This window comes from Takifugu rubripes, unplaced genomic scaffold (genome assembly GCF_901000725.2).
Source record: "Takifugu rubripes unplaced genomic scaffold, fTakRub1.2, whole genome shotgun sequence".
Lineage (NCBI taxonomy): Eukaryota > Metazoa > Chordata > Actinopteri > Tetraodontiformes > Tetraodontidae > Takifugu > Takifugu rubripes.
In genome coordinates this window covers 390,716-417,867 of record NW_021821635.1, presented here as the reverse complement: position 1 = coordinate 417,867, position 27,152 = coordinate 390,716, and the positions used below count along the sequence as shown (strand labels likewise).

General features: G+C 48.7%; 3 protein-coding genes across 6 annotated transcripts; 1 reads left to right on the top strand and 2 right to left on the bottom strand.

Moving 5' to 3' along the window:
* Positions 1-14: 14 nt before the first annotated feature.
* Positions 15-5,470, bottom strand: rest (RE1 silencing transcription factor). Of its 2 annotated transcripts, XM_029832122.1 has the most exons (6): positions 5,226-5,470; positions 4,068-4,341; positions 3,053-3,574; positions 2,818-2,978; positions 2,632-2,715; positions 15-2,112 (listed from the first exon to the last, which is right to left on the bottom strand). In XM_029832122.1, the coding sequence occupies exons 2-6, from the start codon at positions 4,304-4,306 to the stop codon at positions 254-256; spliced, it is 2,865 nt and encodes a 954-aa protein (XP_029687982.1). In that variant the 5' UTR covers positions 4,307-4,341; positions 5,226-5,470; the 3' UTR covers positions 15-253.
* A 3,429-nt stretch (positions 5,471-8,899) lies between these two features.
* Positions 8,900-18,575, top strand: LOC115248431 (beta-1,4-galactosyltransferase 1-like). Its single transcript, XM_029832142.1, has 6 exons — positions 8,900-9,654; positions 12,512-12,747; positions 16,927-17,114; positions 17,784-17,906; positions 17,996-18,100; positions 18,229-18,575. Exons 1-6 carry the CDS (start codon positions 9,357-9,359, stop codon positions 18,356-18,358), a joined length of 1,080 nt encoding a protein of 359 aa, XP_029688002.1. The 5' UTR covers positions 8,900-9,356; the 3' UTR covers positions 18,359-18,575.
* Positions 18,576-20,555: 1,980 nt separating this feature from the next.
* On the bottom strand, positions 20,556-23,194 carry LOC115246482 (exosome complex component RRP40-like). 3 transcript variants are annotated; one of them, XM_029832143.1, is made up of 5 exons: positions 22,899-23,193; positions 21,441-21,590; positions 21,204-21,355; positions 20,966-21,135; positions 20,556-20,853 (listed from the first exon to the last, which is right to left on the bottom strand). In XM_029832143.1, the coding sequence occupies exons 1-5, from the start codon at positions 23,121-23,123 to the stop codon at positions 20,798-20,800; spliced, it is 753 nt and encodes a 250-aa protein (XP_029688003.1). In that variant the 5' UTR covers positions 23,124-23,193; the 3' UTR covers positions 20,556-20,797. The 3 variants fall into 3 exon arrangements, with proteins under 3 accessions (XP_029688003.1, XP_029688005.1, XP_029688004.1); XM_029832145.1 differs by having other exon boundaries at positions 20,842-20,853; positions 20,966-21,095; positions 22,899-23,194; XM_029832144.1 differs by lacking the exon at positions 20,556-20,853 and having other exon boundaries at positions 20,953-21,095; positions 22,899-23,194.
* Between the last annotated feature and the right edge of the window lie 3,958 nt (positions 23,195-27,152).

Genomic DNA, 27,152 nt, shown 5'->3' with positions numbered 1-27,152 from the left:
CGCTTCTGCTCCCATTTTGGCCTCTTCAAAAATATTGCATACATTTATTTACAGGTTTGGTTCCAAAGTGACAAAAGTAACCAATCAGATTTTGTTCAGGAAGAAACTCGGTTCTGCCCAAAGGAGCAGTTCTGTCTCTGAAAGGCTGATTGTCGACACCACTGACTGATGTCGGTTTGGGTCACAGATCCAAACCGACATCCGTCTCATTCCGGGTTGGTGAGGACGCCGCCGCTCCGCCCGTTGGCCGACCTCATCTCTGTGCGCCCGCTGCCGTGTCCATGTAGTACACGTTGACCAGGTGGCGGTTCAGGTGGCGGCGGTACGCCGCCTCCAGGGGGAAGCAGCGGTCGCAGAAGATGCACATATGACCTTTGAGCTCCGTCGGCGTCGGGAGCTCTGCCGTCGGGGTTTCGGGGTCGTTGGCCAGTTTTCCTGAGCCACCGTTGCTGTTGAGGCCCGAGTCTTCGCTGCCTTCGGAGGCGCTGTCGCTGATGTCACTTCCCCCTTCGTGGCTGCTGTGGATCCCCTCGTCATCCTCTGGATCCGCAGGTTTGGCCAGATCAACAGGAAGCACTAATGTGGGAGGGGAAGTAGGGTGGGAGAACATGAGAGAGGCGTCCTCGTCCAGACGGCCGTCCGCCACCTTCTCTGCTGGCCCGTGGACGGGCTGAGCTGGTACTGCTGGAGCAGCAGGTCTCGATGGCCTGTGGGGAGGTGGTTCTGGTGGCGGCAGCCTAGATGGATCTGGAACCTTTTCCACTGTGTTCTGGGGGTCTGTCACGCACACTCGTGTGAGGGATGAGTCCGAAGACAGTTGTGGCTCTGTTGGGTTGGGAGGAGCGTCCTGAGCCCCCCTTGGGTCCAGTCCTGAAGCACCAGGGGAATCCTCCTTTGTGGCTGAGCTGTTGGGTTCAGTGTCGGGGTTTTCTGTTGAGCCTTGAGGCTGAGCAGGTCCTCCTGAAATCTTGTTGACAGCCAGGTTGTCCTCATTAACCGAGACATTTCTGGACCTCTTCTGCTTCGTGGTGAACGTTGACCCGGTATCACCGATCTTCCCAGGACCTTCTGGAATGGGATGTAGCTTCTCTGCTCCTTTTGTCCTTCTGGTCTTGGGTGGCATGTCAAACAAGGACTTGGTGGGACCTGGTGCCTCGGCCGATCTCCTTTTTGGGGCTTTTTCTTTGGCGACCTTTTTCTCTGGAGTTTGCTGGAAGCCGCTGAGGTTTTGCTGACTGTCGTCTGCATGTCTTGAGCATTTTTCTGAGTGTTGCGACCCAGATTTTCTCGACTTATTGAGACCTTTCTTCTTCTTTCTGCTGCTCTGGTTTTCTTTGTCCTTGTCTGGTCTCATTTTTCTTTTATCCTCAGATTGCCGTTGGTCAGGTTTCAGTGTCTGGTTTGGTTCTGTGGGATTCTGCTCCTCTGCCTGTAGCTTCCTAACCTTCGTCTTGGCCTTTCCATCTCCAATCTTAGTCGCTGTTGTGGACCCAGGATGGATTTCTTCCTCGGGAACTTTTTCATGAGCCCTCTTAACCTTCTGCCTTGTGGTGATCCTTTTCTCCTGTTCTTTAACTTTCCCAAATTTCTCTCTCTCCGAGCGGGAGGTCTTGTCCTGAACCTTATCGGGAGCTTCAGTCTGAGCTGACTGGCTGTTACCTGGCCGACTGCTCCTCCTAATGGACAGATTGATGGGGTTTGCATCCGTACCCTTGTCCCTGTTGTCCCTATCCACCTCAAAGTCCTCCCGAGTATCGCTACGCTTGTGCACGCTGGAGTTTTCCTCTGCACCATTAGGACCAGCTTTTTTGACACGTAGTTTGACCTTGGAGATGTCCATGGCTACGTTGCAGCCTGCATGTCTGGACTTGATGTGGTACTGAAGATTGCACTTCTTGGAGGCAGCGTACTTGCAGACGGGACAGAGGAACTGCCGAGGATTCAGGTGCAATTCAACGTGCTTCTTGTAGTTGCTGCGGTCTGCGGTCTTATAGTCACAGTATGGACAGGACAGAGGTTTGGGCCCGTTGTGGACTTGGCGAGCATGCCGAGTTACCTCATGCTGGTTGGCTGCCAGGTAATTGCAGCTCTCGCATTTAAATGGACGCTCTCCTGCACACAAGTGAACGGAGATATTGAGAATTGGAACAATTACAGATGGTTCAGAATATTATGATTGTGATCAAACTCTCGGCTGCCACCTACAGGCAGAACTCGGAACTGCCACCAGTAATCTCAGCTGATTCAAGTCGTGGCAGGTAATCAATAAATGGTTGAGAATAAAGGGTTAACCCCGGTACAAACTGTTGATCTGAGCCGTTTGGAAATATTCAAAATGTTCTCAATAGGTTCTGGGTGTTAGGGGTCCAGTCAATCACTCACCGTGTAGGTGCAACATGAAGAGCCTCAGCGAGAGCAACACAAACATGATACAGTCAGCGAGAGGAACAATGTCAGTCAAAAATAACAGCAAACTTTGCTTTGCACGCTCACAGCTATGAGTGGGTCCGATACATCCCAAAGGCCCTTTCTCTGCTCTTACTGCAGGTGTGGCTGCAGGTCAACACAAGTTTTCGGTTTGTTCGGCACCTGTCTAGGCTGCTCCCAGGTCAGGCAGGTCAGACTACTCACCAGAGTGAGTCCTCATGTGGCGGGTCAGGTGGGTCTTCTGAGAGCTGGAGTAGTCACAGTAGAGACACTGGAAAGGACGAACACCTGCGCACAACAGACATAGCGTCACTGCGGGTGCTCACCTGCCCGTGTGTGTGTGGACGTGGGCAGTCCTTACAAGAAAAGGTGTGTGAGTGACAGCATCACCTGTGTGAGTGCGGATGTGTTGGATGTAGTTGCTCTTGCGGTCAGAAAAGTAGGAACACTGGCTGCAGGTGTGCAGTTTACTGGGGAAGTGGTTCCTCAGGTGTTTCCTCCAGTGGTACTGGCTGACGGTGGTGTACGGACACAGCGTGCACTTAAACACTCTGCACACACACACACAAACGTCAGGGTTGGAACATGTCACCCCTCCCATGTGTCCTCGGTCCCTCCGTTCTACCTGTGGTCATCTCCCTCCTTGCTGTGGTGCTTCAGGTGGGCGATGTAATGGTCGAATCGGTTGGTGTTGTAGCCGCAGCGTTCACACCTGATCAGACCTTTGCTGTCACCTGTGTCCCCCCCACTGTTCTCCGCCTCTCCGCTGGCAGCTGCGTCTGCGTCCCTGGTCTTGTTCCTGCTGCGCCCCTCCACGTGGTTCACCACCATCATCTTGCTGGCGCTGTGAGTGCGCAGGTGCTCCACGAACTGCTGTTCGTTCTGAGCCTGGAAGTGACACGGCTTACAGTAGAAAGGCTTCTTTTTCTTCGTGCCGCTGGGACCTTCGTTGACTTTGCCGTCCTGTTCGGAGGGTTTCGTGCTGGCCAGGGGGCGTGGCCTCGCTCCAGCAGGCGGGGTTTCAGCTTTGTTCCTGTCATCCTCGCCACTTCCTGTGACCACAGGGTTGACCTGTACTGTGGGATCTGGAGACTCGGGGTACTCGATAATACAGAACTCTTTGCAGTTCTGGTTGTCATCAGTGTACCTGGAGATAGAAACAGGCAGAGTGGATGAGCAATCGGGACGAAGCTACAGTGGGATTTAACCCTAACCAGCTAGATCCAGAATATCTGGAGTTCCTCTCACACTGGAGTTACACTTGTCTTTAAATAGTACATTAAAAAAATGTGATTATAATAGTGATTAAAAAAACCAAAGCACCGATTTGTCTAGAAAGCCTGTTTATTAATGACAATATGAAATTGGCATCCAAATGATCTTTTAATGTTCTTTAATAGTCTTTTATTCACCACTGTTGCTCCTCCACATGACACCAGCGGCCCCGTTCGGACCGACCTTTGTCCAGCTGTCTCTATAGTCTCCAAACTAACCGTCACAATTTTATCTGTGTGACTACGTTGATCCGTGAGACGCAGGTTTATCCTGGAGCGCCATCGGGGTCAGGATGAGCCCAGGAGCACCGAGTGATCGTGTGTGTGTGTGTGTGTGTGTGTGTGTGTGCGCGCGCGCCGGGTCACCTGCTGCCATTGTCCTCATCGCTGTCCAAGTAGCTGCTGCCCACCGTCTTCAGCTCCATCATCTCTTTCTCGTCCAGAGCACCTCCATCGCCATCTGCCGCCGTCACCGCTGCCACATTTGCCAACATCACCAGCTGAGGGGGGGGCGGCGCGTTCTCGTGCAGGTCACAGAGGGTTGGACTGTTGTCCATCAGAGACATGCCCAGTGGCCCTGCTGAAAACATGGTCTGAGCAGCCATGTTGACCTCTGACCTTTGTCACCAGTAAAGAGACGCTGCGGACAGACGGGAGACGACGGTCACAAGTGTTTTAACATTTCTGTATTTTATTGCATTTTCTTTACACACATCTAAACATTAAATCCACCCAATAGTGCTAACTGGACCGAAGAGTAACAAAAACAGCGGTCTTCTGCCCTCCAGACTACAAACTGCCCTCCAGGATTTTTACTGCCCCCTGGTGGCTGCAGGTTCCTGGTGCCTCACTTCATGGAAATCAGCAGAATTTCTCTGGACAAACGATGGTCACGTGGTATCGTTCTACTTCTTTCCAAATGGAACTTTTAAAACCTCGTACAAGCTGCACGCCCTGGTGCGCGCGCACACGCACCGAACCCGTCGGCCATTTTGAAGCAGCACCACGGAACCATCGACAGCACCGTGGAAAACCCCCAAACCCGCTGAAAAGTGCAAGTGAAGAGCACATTAAAGTGTCTCAAAGCAGTTAGAAGAGCTCAACGCGGAGCTGAAGCGCAGCTCGTGTTTGGTGGAACACGGGAAAGTTCCGTGCGCGGATGCAGCGGCTGTCTTTCAACTTTCTGCCTTACTGAGTAGATGAATGTTGCATATGACGTCAAACGCTACAGACGGCCTTTTGCTCAAAGTTCGGATTTGCAGCTTTTGTTCGGTTCAAACTTTGCGGAGACGCAGAGTTTGGAGGCGACTGCGCCATCGGTGGTCCCGCTGAGGCGGAGAACTTTCCCGGTCTGGACCTGCTGGGAGTGTTAGCCATGGTGCTGATCAGCCCCGGACAGCGCCTTCTTCTCCGCCTCAGCGCCTCCATTTTCCTCCAAACTTTGCAGCTTCTCCGTCCGGGAAACGGCCGTTGGGCCGGTACCGACCCACGGTCACCCTGTACCGAACCGCCCCTGCGACTCACCAGCCTCCGGTCCTCACTTCGACACACTTTGCTCTACTTTTCCCGTCTTCCACACTTTTTAGTCTTCGACGCTCCACGCAGGCAAGAAGTTTCCGCACATTCCTCAACAGCCAACGTGCGTCAGCACCGTGACGTCATCGCGTACAGGAAGTTCCACATCAAAACAATCAGAACGTTTAATTAAACTGTCCACACAAGTTTGGACAGGGCGACCATTACAACTAAACTGCCTTCCTCACCCACACGAGTTCGGATGAGTTGTGCACGTTTCGCAATAGTGATACAATTTGCTTCAATTTATGAAGCAAATCTATTGAGTCATGATTTTTATTGTGCATGTCATGTGCAATCATTAAATGGTTGAAAGTTAGACACATGACATAAATACACAATACTCTTAAGCAGGCTTACAGAAAAATCAACTCCCTTTTTGACTTAATCACGAGTGAAACAGCGACACCTGGTGGACTCAGTATATACCAGCATATACCAGTATATATCAGCATATACCAGTATATATCAGTATATACCAGTATATATCAGTATATATCAGCATATACCAGTATATATCAGTATATATCAGCATATACCAGTATATATCAGTATATATCAGCATATACCAGCATATACCAGTATATATCAGTATATACCAGCATATACCAGCATATACCAGTATATATCAATATATACCAGTATATATCAGCATATACCAGCATATACCAGCATATTAAGATTAAGATTAAGATTAAGATGGACTTTATTCATCCCCGTGGGGAAATTGAATTATAGTAGCAGCGAATGCAGAGTAAAGAGACAGAAAAAAATAAATACAGATAGATTAGAATGTTATAAGCATATATACAGCATATATTATAAGCATATATATAATATATACATAATATAATATATACATATTATAAGCATTATAAGCATATATACATAAATATAGAATAAATTAGAAATAAAATTACAACATAAACATTACACAATTATTGTTGAGTTGGTTTGAGTGAATTGTACAGTTTAATGGCGGACGGCAGGAATGACTTCCTGTACCGTTCCTTGGAGCAGCGAGGCTGCAGGAGTCTGTTGCTGAAGCTGCTCCTCAGTTTGTCCACTGTGTTATGGAGGGGGTGGGAGGGACTGTCCATGATTGTCCGCAGTTTCAACACCATCCTGTCCCTCACCACCTCGTCCAAGTTATCAAGTCTACAGCCAACAACAGACCCTGCCTTTTTGATGAGTTTGTTGAGTCTGTATATATACTGATATATACCAGTATATATCAGTATATATACCAGCATATACCAGTATATATCAGTATATATCAGCATATACCAGTATATATCAGTATATATCAGTATATACCAGCATATACCAGTATATATCAGCATATACCAGTATATACTCAGTATATACAGTATATACCAGCATATACCAGTATATATCAGTATATACCAGCATATACCAGTATATATCAGTATATATCAGCATATACCAGTATATATCAGTATATATCAGTATATACCAGCATATACCAGTATATATCAGTATATATCAGCATATACCAGTATATATCAGTATATATCAGTATATACCAGCATATACCAGTATATATCAGCATATACCAGTATATACCAGCATATACCAGTATATATCAGTATATACCAGTATATATCAGCATATACCAGTATATATCAGTATATATCAGTATATACCAGCATATACCAGTATATATCAGTATATACCAGCATATACCAGTATATATCAGTATATACCAGCATATACCAGTATATATCAGTATATACCAGTATATATCAGTATATACCAGTATATATCAGCATATACCAGTATATATCAGTATATACCAGTATATATCAGCATATACCAGTATATATCAGTATATACCAGTATATATCAGCATATACCAGTATATATCAGTATATATCAGCATATACCAGTATATATCAGTATATACCAGTATATATCAGCATATACCAGTATATACCAGCATATACCAGTATATATCAGTATATACCAGTATATATCAGCATATACCAGTATATACCAGTATATATCAGTATAACATTATAGGTAGGTTTTGTTTGCTGATATATTACATCCAGCCTTATCTATGAGAAAGGTGAAACACGTGCCTGGCTGACCTGAGTACTATATTTCAATCCAAAGATTATCTTTTAAAATGTTTTCAAAACTGGACAATATTTGGCACGTTGTGTCTGGTTTCAATTCTTTAACTACAGTAAAGATGTCTGGACGTGTGAGGGCAACAGGGATTGTGATGTGAATTTTTCTTACCTTGATAACATGCATTTTGCCACTGGTGCTGTTAGATGATGCGCTTGCACATTACCACGTGCACATTGTCCAAAGACACCATGGAAGATTAGAGCACAAAACTGGAGGCAAACTTATTGACGTGTGACCTTTATCATCTTATATAAAAGATGGATACCTGATTTTTCCATTGAAGCACAGCTTCGTGTCCGACTAAATACATTTATTTCAGTGGTTAAACTGTCTTTTATTTCGCTTAAGAGCAATGGCTGAATCTCAAATACCAAAGAACATCCTGTAACAGCAGGGCTTCGTTGTCCTCCAGGTTCCAACAGGATTCCTTCGGTCCAAGACACTTGGAGCTGCAATGACAGATGATTTAACGTACATTACAGAAGGTGACTTGCTGTCAGTATTAAAGCCCATACAAGCCAGAAGATTGGTCGATGCCTGCACCCATGAGGCCAAATCCACCACAAAAGCTCCTTTTCACAGCAAGTTTCTTTGAGAGAAGCTAATAATCTGAATTCCATAATGAAGTGGTTCATAGACAAATCCTGATTTTGACAAATATATTGTCATGATGTCAGTGTCATTTTATTGAATAGAAAATTTGTAATTTAAATGGAATATATGCAGATATTCAAATGATAACATGAAATGCATTCCCTTCAGTGCTTCCACAGACTATAAACATACAAGGCTTCAAATATCTCTTTTCTTTTCTTGTCCAGACTAAACCACTCGGCTCTGGCCTCCCAGACTACTAAAGGCACTTACTGTCAAAGCACTAAAGAAGATAGTACAATTATAAAATGCATTTTGCTCTTTTACTGTCCTCATGTGTCGGTGACATGTTTTTAAATACTAGAAGATGGTGCTGATTTATAAAAAGAAAAATGTTGAATTGAACTTTCCACAGAAATGATGTGACGGAAGGGGGACCAGTCCTCAGAACTAGCTGGGAACTAGGGACCAGACTGACCAGTAAACTGACCAGTAAACCATTCTAATGAAGGTTAGGGTTCGGGTGATCATGAAATGATCGATGATCATGCAAAACATCACGTAATTAGCGACCATCGAGGTGATTAAAATAGCAGCGTGATGTGTTCAAAGGGACTTAAAATGGCTGAAAAATAGGGCCTGTTTGTCGGAGCTGTATTTGTCCAGTAATTGAGGATTAGACTGGAATGTTGAAATGTGAGGGGAGAAGAAACGGAGCTCTACAGCCTGGTTTCCATGACTTTAGTCCTGATCAGCTGTATCTGGTGACCGGGATCCTGCAGCTTCTCGAAACGTCTTCGTCATTTTGCGGCTCCGACTGTCAAGTATTGACTTCGGGGAGGTCTTTGAACGCCCCTCGCCCGAACCTTCTGGCTCCTCCCACATCGCGAGTGCCGGAGCCCCAGCTCGGGTTCTGTTTCGTTTGGGCCTCTTATCTACTGTCATCGGACTCCCGTTTTGTTGGAGTTCTGCCGAGTGTTGGCTGCGCTGAGGACACTTCGGGCACCGTTGGAGCAGTCGGAGAGAAGTCCGTTACTTTCTGCTGACGGTAGGCCGAGTTTCCTCACTTTCAAGAGTTCGGGCAGAAAGCTGACGCAACCGGAGGTTTCCAGCGGCTCCCCGGGCTCCTCCGTCCCCAAACACCGTGTTGTGCTGTCAGGCTCCTTCTCAGGAAGCTCTCACGCCGTCATTAACAAGACTAAAGAGTACAAAACTTTCGCTGCGAACTTCTTCAAAATGGAGTCGGAGCGCAGCAGCTAACAGGCGGTAGGAGCCCGGGGCCACGAGCTGCTTCCTTCCCCGCTACACGGAACCCGAACCGCGGAGATGGCGGCAGACGCGTCCGTCAACTTCAACCTTCTCCACAGGACCTGTAAGCTGGTGGTGCTCCTGTGTTTCCTTCACATCTCCGTCACTGTCGTCTTCTACATCCGCTCCTTGGACATTCGGTTCGCATTCGTGCAGAACCAGCAAACCTATAATAATGTCACACAATCGAACCAGGTCCGACACCGTGAGGTCACCTCCCATGTCCAATCTCAGGAGACCCAGAAGAACCCCGACAAGAAGGAAGAAGAGCCGCCAAAGGAGCTGGGGAAATGCCCTGAGACATCACCCCTGCTGGGTAAGAGCGCGGTCTCATGTTCTTCACCTGTAGTTGAGGTCCGTCACCTATAGTTGCAACGGTCACGTGACGCCCGACTGTCAGTGCCTCAGGTGGACCGTGGTACTGAACCACAAGCAGAATGGATCTTATTTAAACAGCTAATCATAACGGAGCTATATGGGTGTTTTAAAGAACTCGGTCATCTGGGTTGAACTGATATCCAAGAGTCTTCTTCAGCTCTGGTCAGGATCTTTAGTCAGAGCTTCATAGGAGAGCGTTACAGTGGGGCCTCTACTTATGAATTTAATTCGTTCCAGAAGTTGTTTTGTAACCTGAAAATTCCCTAAGTAGAGACGCGTTTTCCATTTAAATGCCCTAATCCATTCCAAGCCCCCAAAAATTCAGACATAATCTTTTTTTAATAAATCATAATAATGCATCAAATCATGTAACAAATATATGTTACAATTAGATTACCGCACAATAAATGTAGAAATTCAGTGCAAGGCTTCTCCGGGAACAAAATGAACTTTATTACAGGCTAATCTTACATTAGCCGTCATTACTAGCAACGAACGTTAACACTTGTGGTAACACCGCCATCTAATGGACAAACATACGAACACCCACAATAAATAAAAGTGAAACGAAGGCGACGCTGGGATACACACAAACTTGTACATATTGACGTCCCTCCTAGCCAATGGGATGACAGGAAGATGCTAGGCGATAGCCAATGGCAGAGCAGCTACAAGCATGTTTGCATCGCTAAACTCCGCGAGCTGCGAGTAGCAGCGGTAGCGTATTTTTGACCTTCGTATCCTGAAATTTCCTTCGTAACAAGAGGAAATATTTTCCCATTGAGACGCTTTGTAACCTGAAAAAATCGCATGTAGAGACGTTCGTAAGTAGAGGTCCCACTGTATTTCCAGGACCCATTTGTGATGTGGGAGAGAAGGAGGGATCCAGGGAGATCCAGAAACATCCAGAGTATTTGCTCCAGAGCAGCAAACACCCTAAAGCCTCTCCCTAACCCTAACCCCCTAAAGCCTCTCCCTAACCCTAACCCCCTAAAGCCTCTCCCTAACCCTAACCCCCTAAAGCCTCTCCCTAACCCTAAAGCCTCTCCCTAACCCTAACCCCCTAAAGCCTCTCCCTAACCCTAACCCTAACCCCCTAAAGCCTCTCCCTAACCCTAACACCCTAAAGCCTCTCCCTAACCCCCTAAAGCCTCTCCCTAACCCTAACCCCCTAAAGCCTCTCCCTAACCCTAACCCCCTAAAGCCTCTCCCTAACCCTAACCCTAACACCCTAAAGCCTCTCCCTAACCCCCTAAAGCCTCTCCCTAACCCTAACCCCCTAAAGCCTCTCCCTAACCCTAACCCCCTAAAGCCTCTCCCTAACCCTAACACCCTAAAGCCTCTCCCTAACCCTAACCCCCTAAAGCCTCTCCCTAACACCCTAAAGCCTCTCCCTAACCCTAACCCCCTAAAGCCTCTCCCTAACCCCCTAAAGCCTCTCCCTAACCCTAACCCTAACACCCTAAAGCCTCTCCCTAACCCTAACCCCCTAAAGCCTCTCCCTAACCCCCTAAAGCCTCTCCCTAACCCTAACCCCCTAAAGCCTCTCCCTAACCCTAACCCTAACCCCCTAAAGCCTCTCCCTAACCCCCTAAAGCCTCTCCCTAACCCTAACCCTAACCCCCTAAAGCCTCTCCCTAACCCTAACCCTAACACCCTAAAGCCTCTCCCTAACCCTAACCCTAACACCCTAAAGCCTCTCCCTAACCCTAACACCCTAAAGCCTCTCGCTAACCCTAACACCCTAAAGCCTCTCCCTAACCCTAACCCCCTAAAGCCTCTCCCTAACCCCCTAAAGCCTCTCCCTAACCCTAACCCTAACCCCCTAAAGCCTCTCCCTAACCCTAACCCCCTAAAGCCTCTCCCTAACCCCTAAAGCCTCTCCCTAACCCTAACCCTAACCCCCTAAAGCCTCTCCCTAACCCTAACCCTAACCCCCTAAAGCCTCTCCCTAACCCTAACCCTAACACCCTAAAGCCTCTCCCTAACCCTAACCCTAACACCCTAAAGCCTCTCCCTAACCCTAACACCCTAAAGCCTCTCGCTAACCCTAACACCCTAAAGCCTCTCCCTAACCCTAACACCCTAAAGCCTCTCCCTAACCCTAACACCCTAAAGCCTCTCCCTAACCCTAACCCCCTAAAGCCTCTCCCTAACCCTAACACCCTAAAGCCTCTCCCTAACCCTAACCCCCCTAAAGCCTCTCCCTAACCCTAACCCCCTAAAGCCTCTCCCTAACCCTAACCCTAACACCCTAAAGCCTCTCCCTAACCCTAACACCCTAAAGCCTCTCCCTAACCCTAACCCCCTAAAGCCTCTCCCTAACCCTAACCCCCTAAAGCCTCTCCCTAACCCTAACCCCCTAAAGCCTCTCCCTAACCCTAACCCCCTAAAGCCTCTCCCTAACCCTAACCCCCTAAAGCCTCTCCCTAACCCTAACCCCCTAAAGCCTCTCCCTAACCCTAACCCCCTAAAGCCTCTCCCTAACCCTAACCCCCTAAAGCCTCTCCCTAACCCTAACCCCCTAAAGCCTCTCCCTAACCCTAACACCCTAAAGCCTCTCCCTAACCCTAACCCCCTAAAGCCTCTCCCTAACCCTAACCCCCTAAAGCCTCTCCCTAACCCTAACCCCCTAAAGCCTCTCCCTAACCCTAACCTGGGCACCTGTTTGCTCAGCTGGGATAATAAAATATAGGAGCTAAACATCCTGCCATGATCAGGTTTTGGAAGCCATCAAAGACCCTTCCAGGGCCAGACGATGTTCTGATTGACTGAGTGGTGCCGTGTGTCCTCAGTGGGGCCTCTACGAGTGGATTTTAACATCCCAGTCAGTCTGGATGAGGTGAAGAAGGTGAACCCTGCAGTTCAGCCTGGTGGGAGATTTAAGCCAAGACAGTGTGTGGCGCTCCAGAAGGTGGCCGTGATCATCCCGTTCAGGAAACGAGAGGAGCATCTCAAGTACTGGCTCTACTACCTGCACCCCATCCTGCAGAGGCAGCAGCTGGACTACGGAATCTATGTCATCAACCAGGTACCGTCATGTTACCGCCACACGTGCACACGTACATTCCGGTGATTCTTGCACTTGCTGAAGTCATCTTTAAAATTTCAAAATAGTTCTGGCTCCAGTTGCATAAAGGAGTGGTTAAAGGGGTCAACATGCCTTCATGGTTCTGGATGCGCTACAGATGTCTGAGGCTCCGTCGCTGTTTTGGCACATTTACTTGCATCAATCGGTCATGTTAGATTCAACAATTTGTTGACATTTTTTGTAGTGTAACAGCAAACGGAGCATTAAAACTTTGATTTCATCATCATCATCATCAACCACTGAGCTCCTGTTGTGTCCAGAACCCACCTCAGATGGGGTCCACATTCTCTCCATTAAACAAACCACTGGAGTGTAGCCAGTCTGGTCTTGGGTCACATTTGATAACCTGCCGCTCACGGGTCAGAACTGCTACGCGTTTATCACGGACGTCCTCCTGAAGGAGGCCAAACCACCGTCGGAACCTTTTAATCACCCTCAGGCCCAAACATTCCCTGAAGGAGTACCTGGTAGAGGGGTCCGAGGAGTTGGTGGAGGAGGCTGGGCGGTGCTGAAGAACGCTGGGGGGCTGAACGCGCCTGTTCCAAGCTTCACTTCTTCGCTTCATCGTTTCACTGCGTTTGTGTTTGGACTTTGATGAAATGGTGAGCGTGCATGATGGAACCTCTCAGGTGTCATGCTGCACACCTGTGGCACGTTAGATGTGTGGCAGGACACGAGCCTCGTCACCATCGTAGGGCTAAAACAGCAGAACACTAAGCTCCTCCCCCTCTCTCTTCAGCACCGGTGTGCTGTGATTAGCACACTGGTGCAGCGCTGGATCACCCGAGCACTGTTTCACTGGATCACCGGATCACTGGATCACCCGAGCACTGGATCACCCGAGCACTGTTTCACCGGATCACCGGATCACTGTTTCACCCGATCACTGACTGACTGTTTCACCCGATCACTGGATCACCGGATCACTGTTTCACCTGATCACTGGATCACCGGATCACTGTTTCACCCGATCACTGGATCACCGGATCACTGTTTCACCCGATCACTGACTGACTGTTTCACCCGATCACTGGATCACCTGATCACTGTTTCACCCGATCACTGGATCACCGGATCACTGTTTCACCCGATCACTGACTGACTGTTTCACCCGATCACTGGATCACCGGATCACTGTTTCACCTGATCACTGTTTCACCCGATCACTGGATCACCTGATCACTGTTTCACCCGATCACTGGATCACCGGATCACTGTTTCACCCCATCACTGGATCACCGGATCACTGTTTCACCCGATCACTGTTTCACCCGATCACTGGATCACCGGATCACTGTTTCACCCGATCACTGACTGACTGTTTATCTCTGTCTGACTGGGCTGCTGCTTCCTGCGGAGTTTGACTCACACTTCTCTTGTCTCCTCTTCCTCTGGTTTCCTGCTTCCTTCCCTGTCTCCTCTTCCTCTGGTTTCCTGCTTCCTTCCCTGTCTCCTCTTCCTCTGGTTTCCTGCTTCCTTCCCTGTCTCCTCTTCCTCTGGTTTCCTGCTTCCTTCCCTGTCTCCTCTTCCTCTGGTTTCCTGCTTCCTTCCCTGTCTCCTCTTCCTCTGGTTTCCTGCTTCCTTCCCTGTCTCCTTTCCTTCTGCATGTGCGGCTGCAGCTGCTGAGGACACTCAGACGCCTCCTCGGCCGTCAGCAGCGTTTTCAGAGGCTCTGCTGGTAATTCAGGCGTCTTTTTCTTTGTCTTTCTGCTGTTGTCGTGTTGTGGCTGAGTCCATGTTCACACACACACTCACACACTCACACACACATACACACACCCACACACTCACACACACACACTCACACCCACACACACTCACACACACCCACACCCACACACACACTCACACTCACACACACACTCACCCACCCACACCCACACACACACTCACCCACCCACACTCACTCACACATACACACACCCACACACTCACACACACTCACCCACACACACACGCACACTCACACTCACACACACACTCACACACATACACTCACTCACACACGCACACTCACACACCCACACACTCACACACACTCACCCACCCACACTCACACACACTCACCCACCCACACTAACCCACCCACACTCACACACCCACCCACACTCACACACGCACACTCACACACATACACACACACACTCCCACACACACACTCACACACACACTCACCCACCCACACCCCCACACACACACTCACACCCACACATACTCACACACACACACACTCACATACACTCACACACACACCCACACACACACACTCACATACACTCACACACACCCACACACTCACACACACACTCACCCACCCACACACACACTCACACCCACACACACTCACACACACCCACACACACACTCACACCCACACATACTCACACACACACACACTCACACACACACCCACACACACACTCACACCCACACACTCACACACCCCACACCCACACACACACTCACACCCACACACACTCACACACACCCACACATACACTCACACCCACACACACTCACACACACCCACACCCACACACACACTCACCCACCCACACCCACACACACACTCACACCCACACACACTCACACACACCCACACATACACTCACACACACACACTCCCACACCCACACATACACTCACACTCACACACACTCACACACACACACCCACACCCACACATACACTCACACACACACACACACACACCCACACCCACACACACACTCACACCCACACACACACTCACACCCACACACACTCACACACACCCACACACACACTCACACTCACACACACCCACACCCACACACACACTCACACTCACACACACACTCACCCACCCACACCCACACACACACTCACACCCACACACACTCACACACACCCACACACACACTCACACTCACACACACCCACACCCACACACACACTCACACTCACACACACACTCACCCACCCACACCCACACACCCACCCACACCCACACACACACTCACACCCACACACACTCACACACACCCACACACACACTCACACTCACACACACCCACACCCACACACACACTCACACTCACACACACACTCACCCACCCACACCCACACACACACTCACACCCACACATACACTCACACACACACATACACTCACACACATACACTCACACACACACACACTCACACACACACATACACCCACACACACACTCACACTCACACACACCCACACCCACACACACACTCACACTCACACACACACTCACCCACCCACACCCACACATACACTCACACCCACACACACTCACATACACTCACACACATACACTCACACACACACACACACACACACACACACACTCACACACACACACCCAGCTGGCTCCTTCCCAAAGCACACGTGTTTTTACTTCATACGCTGTGTTTTGCTGATGACATCTTTAGATTTATTAAACCTTTTTACAGCAGGTCCTTAAACACGCCTGCACGTTCCAACACCGGCTTATTTTGGTGGAATAAAATCTAGTTTTCCTTCATTGTTGGATGCACTCTTCACGTATTTATTAAAAATGTATATTGTTGTTTTGTGGGTGCTTGTGCCATTTTTGCAGCCTGTCAGTTTATTGTAATAAAAAGTGATTTTGTAATAGCTGTAAACTGAATAATTAGCAAAGAGCTCTGGATCAGAACCTGTTAGCAGAGAAAGATCCATTAAGATCACCGAGCCAGAACTCAACAACTGGTCATGATGAAGAGAGCAGATGTTATTGAGGAGGAGGAGTAATGCCCCCCCCCCCCCCCCCTGCTCTGTCAGCCCCTTTCTTTGCTACCTGGCTGCCGTCCTACGCTGAAGGACAGATGCTAACTGGCTTTGATCTTCTAGCCAAAAGCTCCTTTTACATTAGCGTTCACCAAGTGGCTCCACGAGAGGTGCTGATGCTGTCGGCCTGTGACGACCAGCGTTCTTCGGGGAAACTTTGGCTTTCTTTATTATTTGTAATGATAATAACTGAAAACTGGGTGACTTTAGATGTTAAACTTTAGATGATTCATGTTCTGGAGCTTGGCTGCAGCGGACTTCTGTCCAATCAGGCACTGAGGTGTGTTTCTGTCTCTCAGGATGGAGACGAAACCTTTAACAGAGCCAAGCTGCTGAACGTGGGCTACATGGAGGCCCTGAAGGAGGACAACTACGAGTGCTTCATCTTCAGCGATGTGGACTTGATCCCCATGGATGATCGGAATATCTACAAGTGTTTCAGTCAGCCTCGACACCTGTCCGTGTCCATGGACAAGTTCGGCTTCAGGTGAGAACACAGCACGAAATTCAGGGGTCTGACCCAGCTGCCTTTGTGTGAACGAAGTCAGCAGCTCCTCGCGGGGCCACGAGCTGTTCCGCTACGCAGGATCCACTCGTGCGCTCCGGCGGCGTTCCCATCACCTGTAGTAGCTCCATAGTTCCCCCACTCTGAGGAGTGGGGAGCCAGGTCAGTCCTGGTGTGTCTGAAGGACCACCAGACCCAGAACATGATGCTCATGAAGATGAGGGAAGGTCAGAGCCAACAGTCTGGAACACCATGTGGTCTCTCGGGTCCCAAGTTAAGACCTACGCATTGGGTTCACCCGTATCTGAACGCATGAAAACTGCTTTTGTTAGTGTGAACATTTGTCATTTTCTGCTAATAAAAGCTTGAAATAGAAGTAATTATTTTAGTTGTCAGTAATTTAGAGTATACAAAGTGTTACAAAAGTTCTTTTTACTCAGACACACCTACAAATGATGAAAGCTCTCGTTCTGCCGCGGTCTCTCTGTGATGGTGACATGAAGGAGATGATGTTGACAGGAAGCAGCAGCTCTTCCTGTTTCCTGTCACGCACGTGCTCACGTGCTCCAGTGAATCACATCCAGTCACCAGAGGTCCAGACAAGAGCGTCCAATGGTGATGAACTCAGCCGTGCTGCTCCCTCTCCTCCAGGCTGCCGTATCATCAGTACTTTGGAGGCGTGTCCGCCATGAGTAAAGAGCAATATCTGAGGATCAACGGCCTGCCCAACAACTACTGGGGCTGGGGAGGAGAAGACGATGACATCTACAACAGGTACGGCGCACGCACGGGCGCACGCACGGGCGCACGCACGGGCGCACGCACGGGCGCACGCACGGGCTAATGTCACTGCTGGCTTTCAGGCTGGTGTTGAAAGGAATGTCCATCTCGAGACCGAGCGCAGACATCGGAAAATGTCGGATGATCCGACACGAAAGAGACCAACAGAATGATCCCAACCCTCAGAGGTAACAGCAACACACACCGCCGCCGCCAGGTGGCGCTGCTGCAACAGTGGCCTGCAGCCCAGCTGGTTTTCCATTAGAGAGACGGCAGCAGAATTCCTGAAGACTGATGGTCCAGTTTGATCTCTCAGGTTTGACCAGATCGCTCGCACCAGAGACACCATGAACACCGACGGGATCAACTCTCTGACCTATCGCGTGATCAAGGTGGACAAACTGGACCTGTTCACCAAAATCACAGTTGATGTGGGGAAGCCATGACCCCCCAGGTCAGCGGACAGGAAGTTGCTGGATCACCAACCGTGCCTTTAATGCTTGAACCTTCAGGCCTCTGGGCCGCCACGTTGGACAGCTGGACTTTGTTCTTCTGGTTTTGCACAGCCTGGTTGATGCTTGCTGACTGTTTATCTGCTGCTGCTGCTCATCTGTTGCTCTGACAATCACCACTGGTCACATGACTGATCGCTGGGTGTCGGGATCTTTGATCTGGTGTGTTTGACCAGTGACTCGATCTCCGCCTTGTTTGGGCTGGGATCCCTGATCTTTAACCTTCCCACCTGTGTGAAGTGTCATGTGTTGTTTTATCTTCCGTCACGACACATTTAGAACCATAATTTTACAGATTATTACCCTCTCTAAGATAACAAGTGGAAACGGCTCAACTGTTCTACAGCCTCTCACCTGTTCTACAGCCTCACCTGTCTACAGCCTCTCACCTGTTCTACAGCCTCTCACCTGTTCTACCAGCCTCACCTGTTCTACAGCCTCACCTGTTCTACAGCCTCCTCACCTGTTCTACAGCCTCTCACCTGTTCTACAGCCTCTCACCTGTTCTACAGCCTCTCACCTGTTCTACAGCCTCACCTGTTCTACAGCCTCTCACCTGTTCTACAGCCTCTCACCTGTTCTACAGCCTCACCTGTTCTACAGGCCCTCTCACCTGTTCTACAGCCTCACCTGTTCTACAGCCTCTCACCTGTTTCTACAGCCTCTCCCTGTTCTACAGCCTCTCACTCTGTTCTACAGCCCTCACCTGTTCTACAGGCGCCTCTCACCTGTTCTACAGCCTCTCACCGTTCTACCTACGCCTCTCACCTCGTGTCTACAGCCTCTCACCTGGTCTACAAGCCTCACCTGTTCTACCGGGCCTCTCCACCTGTTCTACAGCCTCACCTGTCTACAGCCTCTCACCTGTCTACAGCCTCACCTGTTTCTACAGCACTCTCACCTGTTCTACAGCCTCACCTGTTCTACAGCCTCTCACCTGTTCTACAGCCTCACCTGTTCTACAGCCTCTCACCTGTTCTACAGCCTCTCACCTGTTCTACAGCCTCTCACCTGTTCTACAGCCTCACCTGTTCTACAGCCTCCTACAGCCTCTCACCTGTTCTACATCTACACCCTCACCTGTTCTACAGCCTCACCTGTTCTACAGCCTCACCTGTTCTACAGCCTCTCACCTGTTCTACAGCCTCTCACCTGTTCTACAGCCTCACCTGTTCTACAGCCTCTCACCTGTTCTACAGCCTCACCTGTTCTACAGCCTCACCTGTTCTACAGCCTCTCACCTGTTCTACAGCCTCTCACCTGTTCTACAGCCTCTCCTGTTCTACAGACCTCTCACCTGTTCTACAGCCTCTCACCTGTTCTACAGCCTCTCACCTGTTTGCAACAACAAAGCTGTAAGAACCCCAGACCAGGCAGCTCTTCCTGGATCTAAACACCCGTGTGTGTGTGTGTGTGTGTGTTGTGTGTGTGCGAGCTGTTTTTGTGATCAGCTGACCAAATAAAATCTTTTTTGCTGCTGCCAACCAAAGACGTCTGTGACACCGAAGCTTTTACGCTCCACTTGGTTTTGTGCGACCGTGTTGGTGTCTGAACTGATCGATCATGTTCACTCATCTATAAGTGAATCAGCTGCATTGTGCCTTAAAGTGATTGAATGATTAAAAGATTGCTGATTAATTGTGTGAATTGTTTTCTTGTAGCATTCCAATAATAAGTTACAGGTCCTCCGGAGGTCGTCGCTCCCGTTCACACTGGGAAGCATCGTTACTGTCGCCGGTCCGACACAACGTGGTTGATGTTTGGGAGACTGAAGCAAGAGCTTTTCCAGGTGGTCTTTGTCAGATGAGGATGGAACCCACAACCTTCTTCTAACCAGAATGCTGCTCTCTTCCTCTAACTTTAGTGGTGTATAGGATTGAGTCCGGATTCTCCCGAGAGAAGACCCAGTTCCCTCTGCTGGACCAGAATCAGTCTGATGATCATTTTGGTTTTTAAATCCTGATTTTTCACTAAGTCACTAAAAATAGAAATGTGAAAGTTGATTAAAAAAAAGCTTGTGATCATATCAGGTCTGCCACCTGCTGGTTCAGTTTGTCATTAGCATCAGCAGCTAAAGCAGTTCTGTCAAACGTGAGCTGAAATCTGTGATCATATGAATCCATATGAATCATTAAACACCAGGATTGAACATTTATTAATCATTAAACACCAGGATTGAACATTTATTAATCATTAAACACCAGGATTGAACATTTATTAATCATTAAACACCAGGATTGAACATTTATTTATTATTCACAGAACATAGCTGAAGGCGCGGTCTGAAGGTGGTTGACATCACAGCTGAATAATTCCAAAATAAACACGTCTCACTAATGCTCTTCCATTTCTTTCCCTTTCAGATCTTTATAGTCACATCCTCCACCTTTGCGATGGGCAGTCGATTAGCGCCGACCGTCCACCAGTTCCTGGCAGGAAAAACAGACTTTAAGCTTTGCTCAATGTTGAGGTCCAGCCAAGGAAACCTGGATGGTGATGGGGTCTACAGAGGCCCCTGTGAAACTCTCCTAAATAACTGACGTCTCTGTGGCGCCGTCATGGTGTCGCAGCATTGCAGCAGGTTAGCAATGATGAGAGTCCTCTGGGTGCTGGAGGACTTGAGCCACACACGACCGTTGATCCCCACCAGCAGCTCACAGGGGACCAGCTGCTGCAGGTCAGAACGGATCTCACTGTGAGGGGCCAGCAGCCTGTGGGGGGCGCTCTACTTTAGTACAGAATACTACAGGGATGTGCTCACACGCACCAAGGGGCTTACCTTCTGACCAATCCCAGAGAAACCGTGAATAACAGACCTCCTTCTCCAAATATTCCCATCCCATTTGCTCGTCCCGAACCATCAATACATGCCAGCTCTGGTTCCATGTCTTTATTGGCAACGATGAAATGAGCAAATACCAGGTCACCCACCTGTAACAGGTAACACAGTGGGAGGGTTTCCACAGCTGGTCCTGGCTGACAGAAGAGGAAAACTTGTGATTCTTCCTTGACTCACCTGAACATTGGGTCGGTTCCTCTTGGTGGCTCCCTCAAAGGCCAGGTAAGACAGAGATGCCTGCTCACTTCCTCCAACATCCACCTTGAAAATGTCGCCTGACTTGGATGTCACAATGCCAATGACCGCGTCTCCTTTGGTGGGGACATACTGAGCAGAAACACAGGCTGTGTCCATAACCACCTCTATACACTACACAGGCTGTGTCCTAACCCCCCCCCCCATACCCTACACAGGCTGTGTCCATAACCCCCCCCATACCCTACACAGGCTGTGTCCATAACCACCTCTATACACTACACAGGCTGTGTCCATAACCCCCCCTGTACCCTACACAGGCTGTGTCCATAACCCCCCCTGTACCCTACACAGGCTGTGTCCATAACCACCTCTATACCCTACACAGGCTGTGTCCATAACCCCCCCTATACCCTACACAGGCTGTGTCCATAACCCCCCCTGTACCCTACACAGGCTGTGTCCATAACCACCTCTATACACTACACAGGCTGTGTCCTAACCCCCCCCCCCATACCCTACACAGGCTGTGTCCATAACCCCCCCTATACCCTACACAGGCTGTGTCCATAACCACCTCTATACACTACACAGGCTGTGTCCTAACCCCCCCCCATACCCTACACAGGCTGTGTCCATAACCCCCCCCTATACCCTACACAGGCTGTGTCCATAACCACCTCTATACCCTACACAGGCTGTGTCCATAACCCCCCCCTATACCCTACACAGGCTGTGTCCATAACCCCCCTATACCCTACACAGGCTGTGTCCATAACCCCCCTATACCCTACACAGGCTGTGTCCTAACCCCCCCCCATACCCTACACAGGCTGTGTCCATAACCCCCCCCATACCCTACACAGGCTGTGTCCATAACCCCCCCTATACCCTACACAGGCTGTGTCCATAACCACCTCTATACCCTACACAGGCTGTGTCCATAACCCCCCCCATACCCTACACAGGCTGTGTCCTAACCCCCCCCCCCCTATACCCTACACAGGCTGTGTTAGGGTAAAATATCGCATTTTCATAAAATGACCGCTGAATGTTTTTCTGATGGGTTAAAATAATTAAATGGACCTGGCCACTTTTCCCGGCGACCGGTTCGTAATTATTATGCGACACCATGACGTCACTTTACGTGCGCCGTAAATGACGCTGTTGTCCGAATACTAACTTTAAATTGAGTGCACTACGTAGTTCACTCAATCCATGTCCCCCATGTAGTGAGGAGGGAACAAGGAACGAGTGTGTGGTCTCGGAAACAACCGCACACTTTAGCTCTGAAGCTTCATTTCTACCCTCTTTTTGAGAGCTTGCAGCACCGAACAGGAAACACGGACGGATTTAACAAAATGTCTCGTGCCTCTAGTTAGCAATAGTTTCCATTCAAACTATAATATCAGATTCAAAACGGGCTCCGCTTAATCTCACCCTTTTCTGCTGTGAGTCCATCCAGAACATGTTGGGCTCTTTGTGCCGCAGGACACCGCTTTTACACACTTGAAGCCGGTCTGCGCTGCGCATCAAGCCCGGACCACACACCACCTTCTCCGGCTGAACATGAGCCGTGAGAGAGATGGTATCCTCGGCGCCACAACAGAATTCATCGCCTGGGACCAAAATTTGTCCAACTTTATCTTTGAGAGCAGAAATCATCGCTGCATATTCTCACGTGCTGTTGTTGTTTGGCGGACTTTCAAAATTGTGACACACCGGAAACAGGAAACAGCCTTTTCTAGAAACAACGACAAAAATAGAAGACCCATTTATTTATTTTAATTCTTTAAAATTACATGGCATGTTCATGATTCGTTTTGCGAGTTAGTTACTGACACGTTACAAGCAGGAAAGCAGCACCGGACTGCGTCGAATCCCAAGTGTTTTGTTCCTATCGCCAGCAGGAGGCGCTGTTGGTCTGGTCTGCCAGGCCGGGTCGTGAACTTCCACCAGTCTTCAAATGTAACGTGTTTTAATCTGTGTACTGTACATCTAAAGTCCAATATTATCTTCTACTGTTTAATTTTGTGTAGGATGAGATATTTTATAATAATTACCAATATTTTTATTTGGAAAATTAAATAAATTACATTTAAGAGCAGTTGAGGACATTCATGTATCAATAAACAAGTTAAGGTCAACTGGGACAAAATGGGGGGGGGGGGTTCATTAAATATCGTTAATCCATTTGATTGTCATTATCAAATTTTTCTGCAGACTGCAGGTTAATGTATCATCCAGTTAATCGTAGGTCAGACCAGGTCACCGTTCCCTTACATTCAGCTTCTCCAGGACTTGATGGAAGATTGAAATCCTCCATTGTGTCCTGGGTCTGCCTAACAATCTCCTGCCCATTGGACATGCCTGGAACACCTCCAGAGAGAGCTACCCAGGAGGCATCTTGATCCAAACCATCTCAAGTGTCTCCCCTCAATGGTAAGGAGCAGCAGATTTACTCTTAACTCCTCTCACATCTCTGAACCCCACTTATGGTGGCTACTCTTCTCTGACCTGTAGTGGGAAAAGCTTTTTCTAACTGAGAACCGTGGCATCAGACTTGGAAGGCCTGATCTTTATCCTGACAGCTTCAAACTCGGCTACAAACATCTAAAGGTCACTGTTTGAAGTAGAGCAAAGCACTGCACTTTCTACTTCAAACAGGGACCGAATCTAGAGGTCACCAACTCCCAAATCATTCCCACCACTTGGTGTTGCCAAGACGTTCTGGTGCCGTCAGACACCTCAGCTAACACTGATATTGTGTTCCAGTGGTACACAACTACATGTCTCATCTTTTAGCCGGTGCAGGAGCAGCTGAGGAACTTCTGCTGATGATGCAGACTTTCCTGGACCCAAACAGAAGGTTGAACAGAAACTTTAGAAAAGAACAAACCTGAAACTTTCTCTGCACAAAAGCTGAAACCTCCTAACTTTTTCTCACTTGTCACATTAACACTATAAGAATTCTGGGAAATGTGGGCGGCTCCAAATGCCCCCGAGCTTTCAAATGTAAATGAAGTAGACATATGGAGAGGAGGTGTCTGGTCTCTGGACCTCCTAAAGTTCCACATTGTATGACAAATCACGTTCAGGCGGTCTCCCCCCAACACACACAAACACACACACACACACAGACACACACACAAGCACAACAGCTTCATTAGGAGGAGTTGGGACTCCGCTCCTTCTCTCCTCCTCAATGACTCCTTTGTTGAAGTGAACTCACAACCATATGCTCACTCACTCTCTCGCACACTCTCACTTTTTCTGCATCTCTCTTGCAGGAAGTGATGTCATTACTATGGTGTCATTCACATAGTTTGATAAAGATTTCTATATTATGTCACATGATTATTGTATAAAGCTGTCACCATGGAAACCAGGATAACCACTTCAACTATTCTGAAGTACCAGGAAGAGAATTGGAAGGAAATTGCAAGTTAGCTGGTTGATATCTGGAAGGTCCTTTATGCTGTACATCTTAATAGGAACACACCTCCTCCTCCCTGTCCTTTATCATCAATCTGTTTCTATTGAGGTGTCGCAGGTTGGTGATAATTTACTTCAGCTTTGCAGAACATCAGCCTGCACAGATGCTTCATTCATTGCTTATATCACCATGACAACACTAAACAATTCTCCTGAAGGTCCAGTCCTGTTTCCACCTTAGATGTCTACTGGGGAGGATGAGCTGACCCGACCACCTGAACTCATGTCAGTAGCTCCACACCTTCCTCCGCCGTTGCACCTGTTGTCAAGAACCTGGATTTCTGTTGTTTTTGGGCAGGGAGACAAAACAGGGAACTCTGAATTCAGTTGACTAAATTGAACTGGTCACTTTTTCTACTCCTCCAGTCACAAAGATTATTTGCGCTTGTGTGCGTGTGTGTGTGTGTGTGTATTTGTTAGTGAGAGAAAGAGAGCAACTGAGTGTGTGATTTTCTCACGTGTTTCACTTCATTGACATTCAGTCACATCTCGTGTTGCTGAGTCTTAATCCTGTCAGAGCTTCACCCCAGACAGACCTCTCACTCCTTCTTTGTTCTGTCTCTCTCTCTCACACACACACACACGTGCACACACACACGCACATGCCAGTGTGTTGAGCTGTCCACACGTCCAGCAGTCAGCCAATAGAGTGTGTGTTGGGAAACAACTGCACACAACAGCAGGAAGAAACACCAGGTCTGTTCCGCCTGTTGAGCAGGTTTGTTTAACTCTGATTTTGTCGCTCTGTCTTTCGTATCGTCGCCTCTTCAGCTGTCGTCTGGATATTTTTTATGCTTCTGAAGACATTATTTGTCTTTCGTGCAGAGTTTTAACAATAGATGATCAAGTTGTATGAACTTTCTTCCAGTCTGTTGTTGATATTTTCACCTCATAAAAAGTCACCATTCCAGACAGCTGAGCATCGCCGGTACCGGTGCCGGTACCGGTGCCGGTGCCGGAGCTGGACGGGCTCCAGAGACGGGCTCGGCTCGACACTGCAGCTGGGGCAGGATTTTAAACTTTGTTTGTCCTACGTGGTCTTCACGGGGCCCTACAGAGCCTGGCTGTGTTGCTCCAGTATGATGACTGGGACGTGGCGAATGGTGCAGACCAGGAGCAGGTTTTGGGGCCAGCCCCTCAGAATGCTGTGCTGGCCCTGGTCCTGGATGATTTGTGTTCAGACTGACTGTGGTTTTGTCCTGCTGAGCAGAATTTGAATGAAAATGAGGCAGCAGAGCGACTGAAGCAGAAAGAATCAGGACAAAGACGCTGAGGGACGAGGACAAACCCAGAGCCCGGTGAAAAGAAGTCCACAATGGAACAATCCTCTTCCAATGGCTTTGATATATTATACAGGCTGAAGACCCCAAACATTGTGTAATTATTTCTAAATGAGAGCCCCCTCCCACAGAAAGACTCTGCAGGTCTCACTGCTCTAAATGGAATAATGGATTGAAAATCCTACGGTTGTCTCATAAAGATGTCTTTAAAAAACACTTGAAAACAGTCCAGTACACACACACACACACACACACGCACACGCAGGCACACACACACACACACACCTTCATACACACACACACACGCACACACACACGCACACGCAGGCACACACACACACCTTCATACACACACACACACGCACACGCAGGCACACACACACACACACACCTTCATACACACACGCACACACACACGCAGGCACACACACACACCTTCACACACACACACACCTTCACACACACACCTTCACACACACACCTTCACACACACACACACACACACACACACACACAGAGTTCTGGACTAGTTCATCATGAGAGCTCCTCAGTTCCTTGAAAGACCACCAGCATCTGATTCACCAACAGAAGGTAAATTAAGACTTAAACCAAAATTAAACAAGAAGTGAAGAAGCTCTTGAGTAAATATTGAACTGGTTTCAGGCCCGTTCAGGGTCCCAGCTGTAGTAGTTCTGAGATTCTTTTACTAACAAAAATGTTGCACAAGAAAAAACCCACAACACGGCTTTGCAGAGTGGTGCCACAACAGTGGGGGGTTGGCTGCAGGTTCGGGTGTTCGCGTGGCTGCTCGCTGGTTCTGATTGGCTGGCTGTGATCACCGGCACGCTTCTCTTTGGGGGCGTCATTCCATTATGTTAATCAGGTGCTCCGCGGCACGGGGCAGACCTGCCGTAGCATC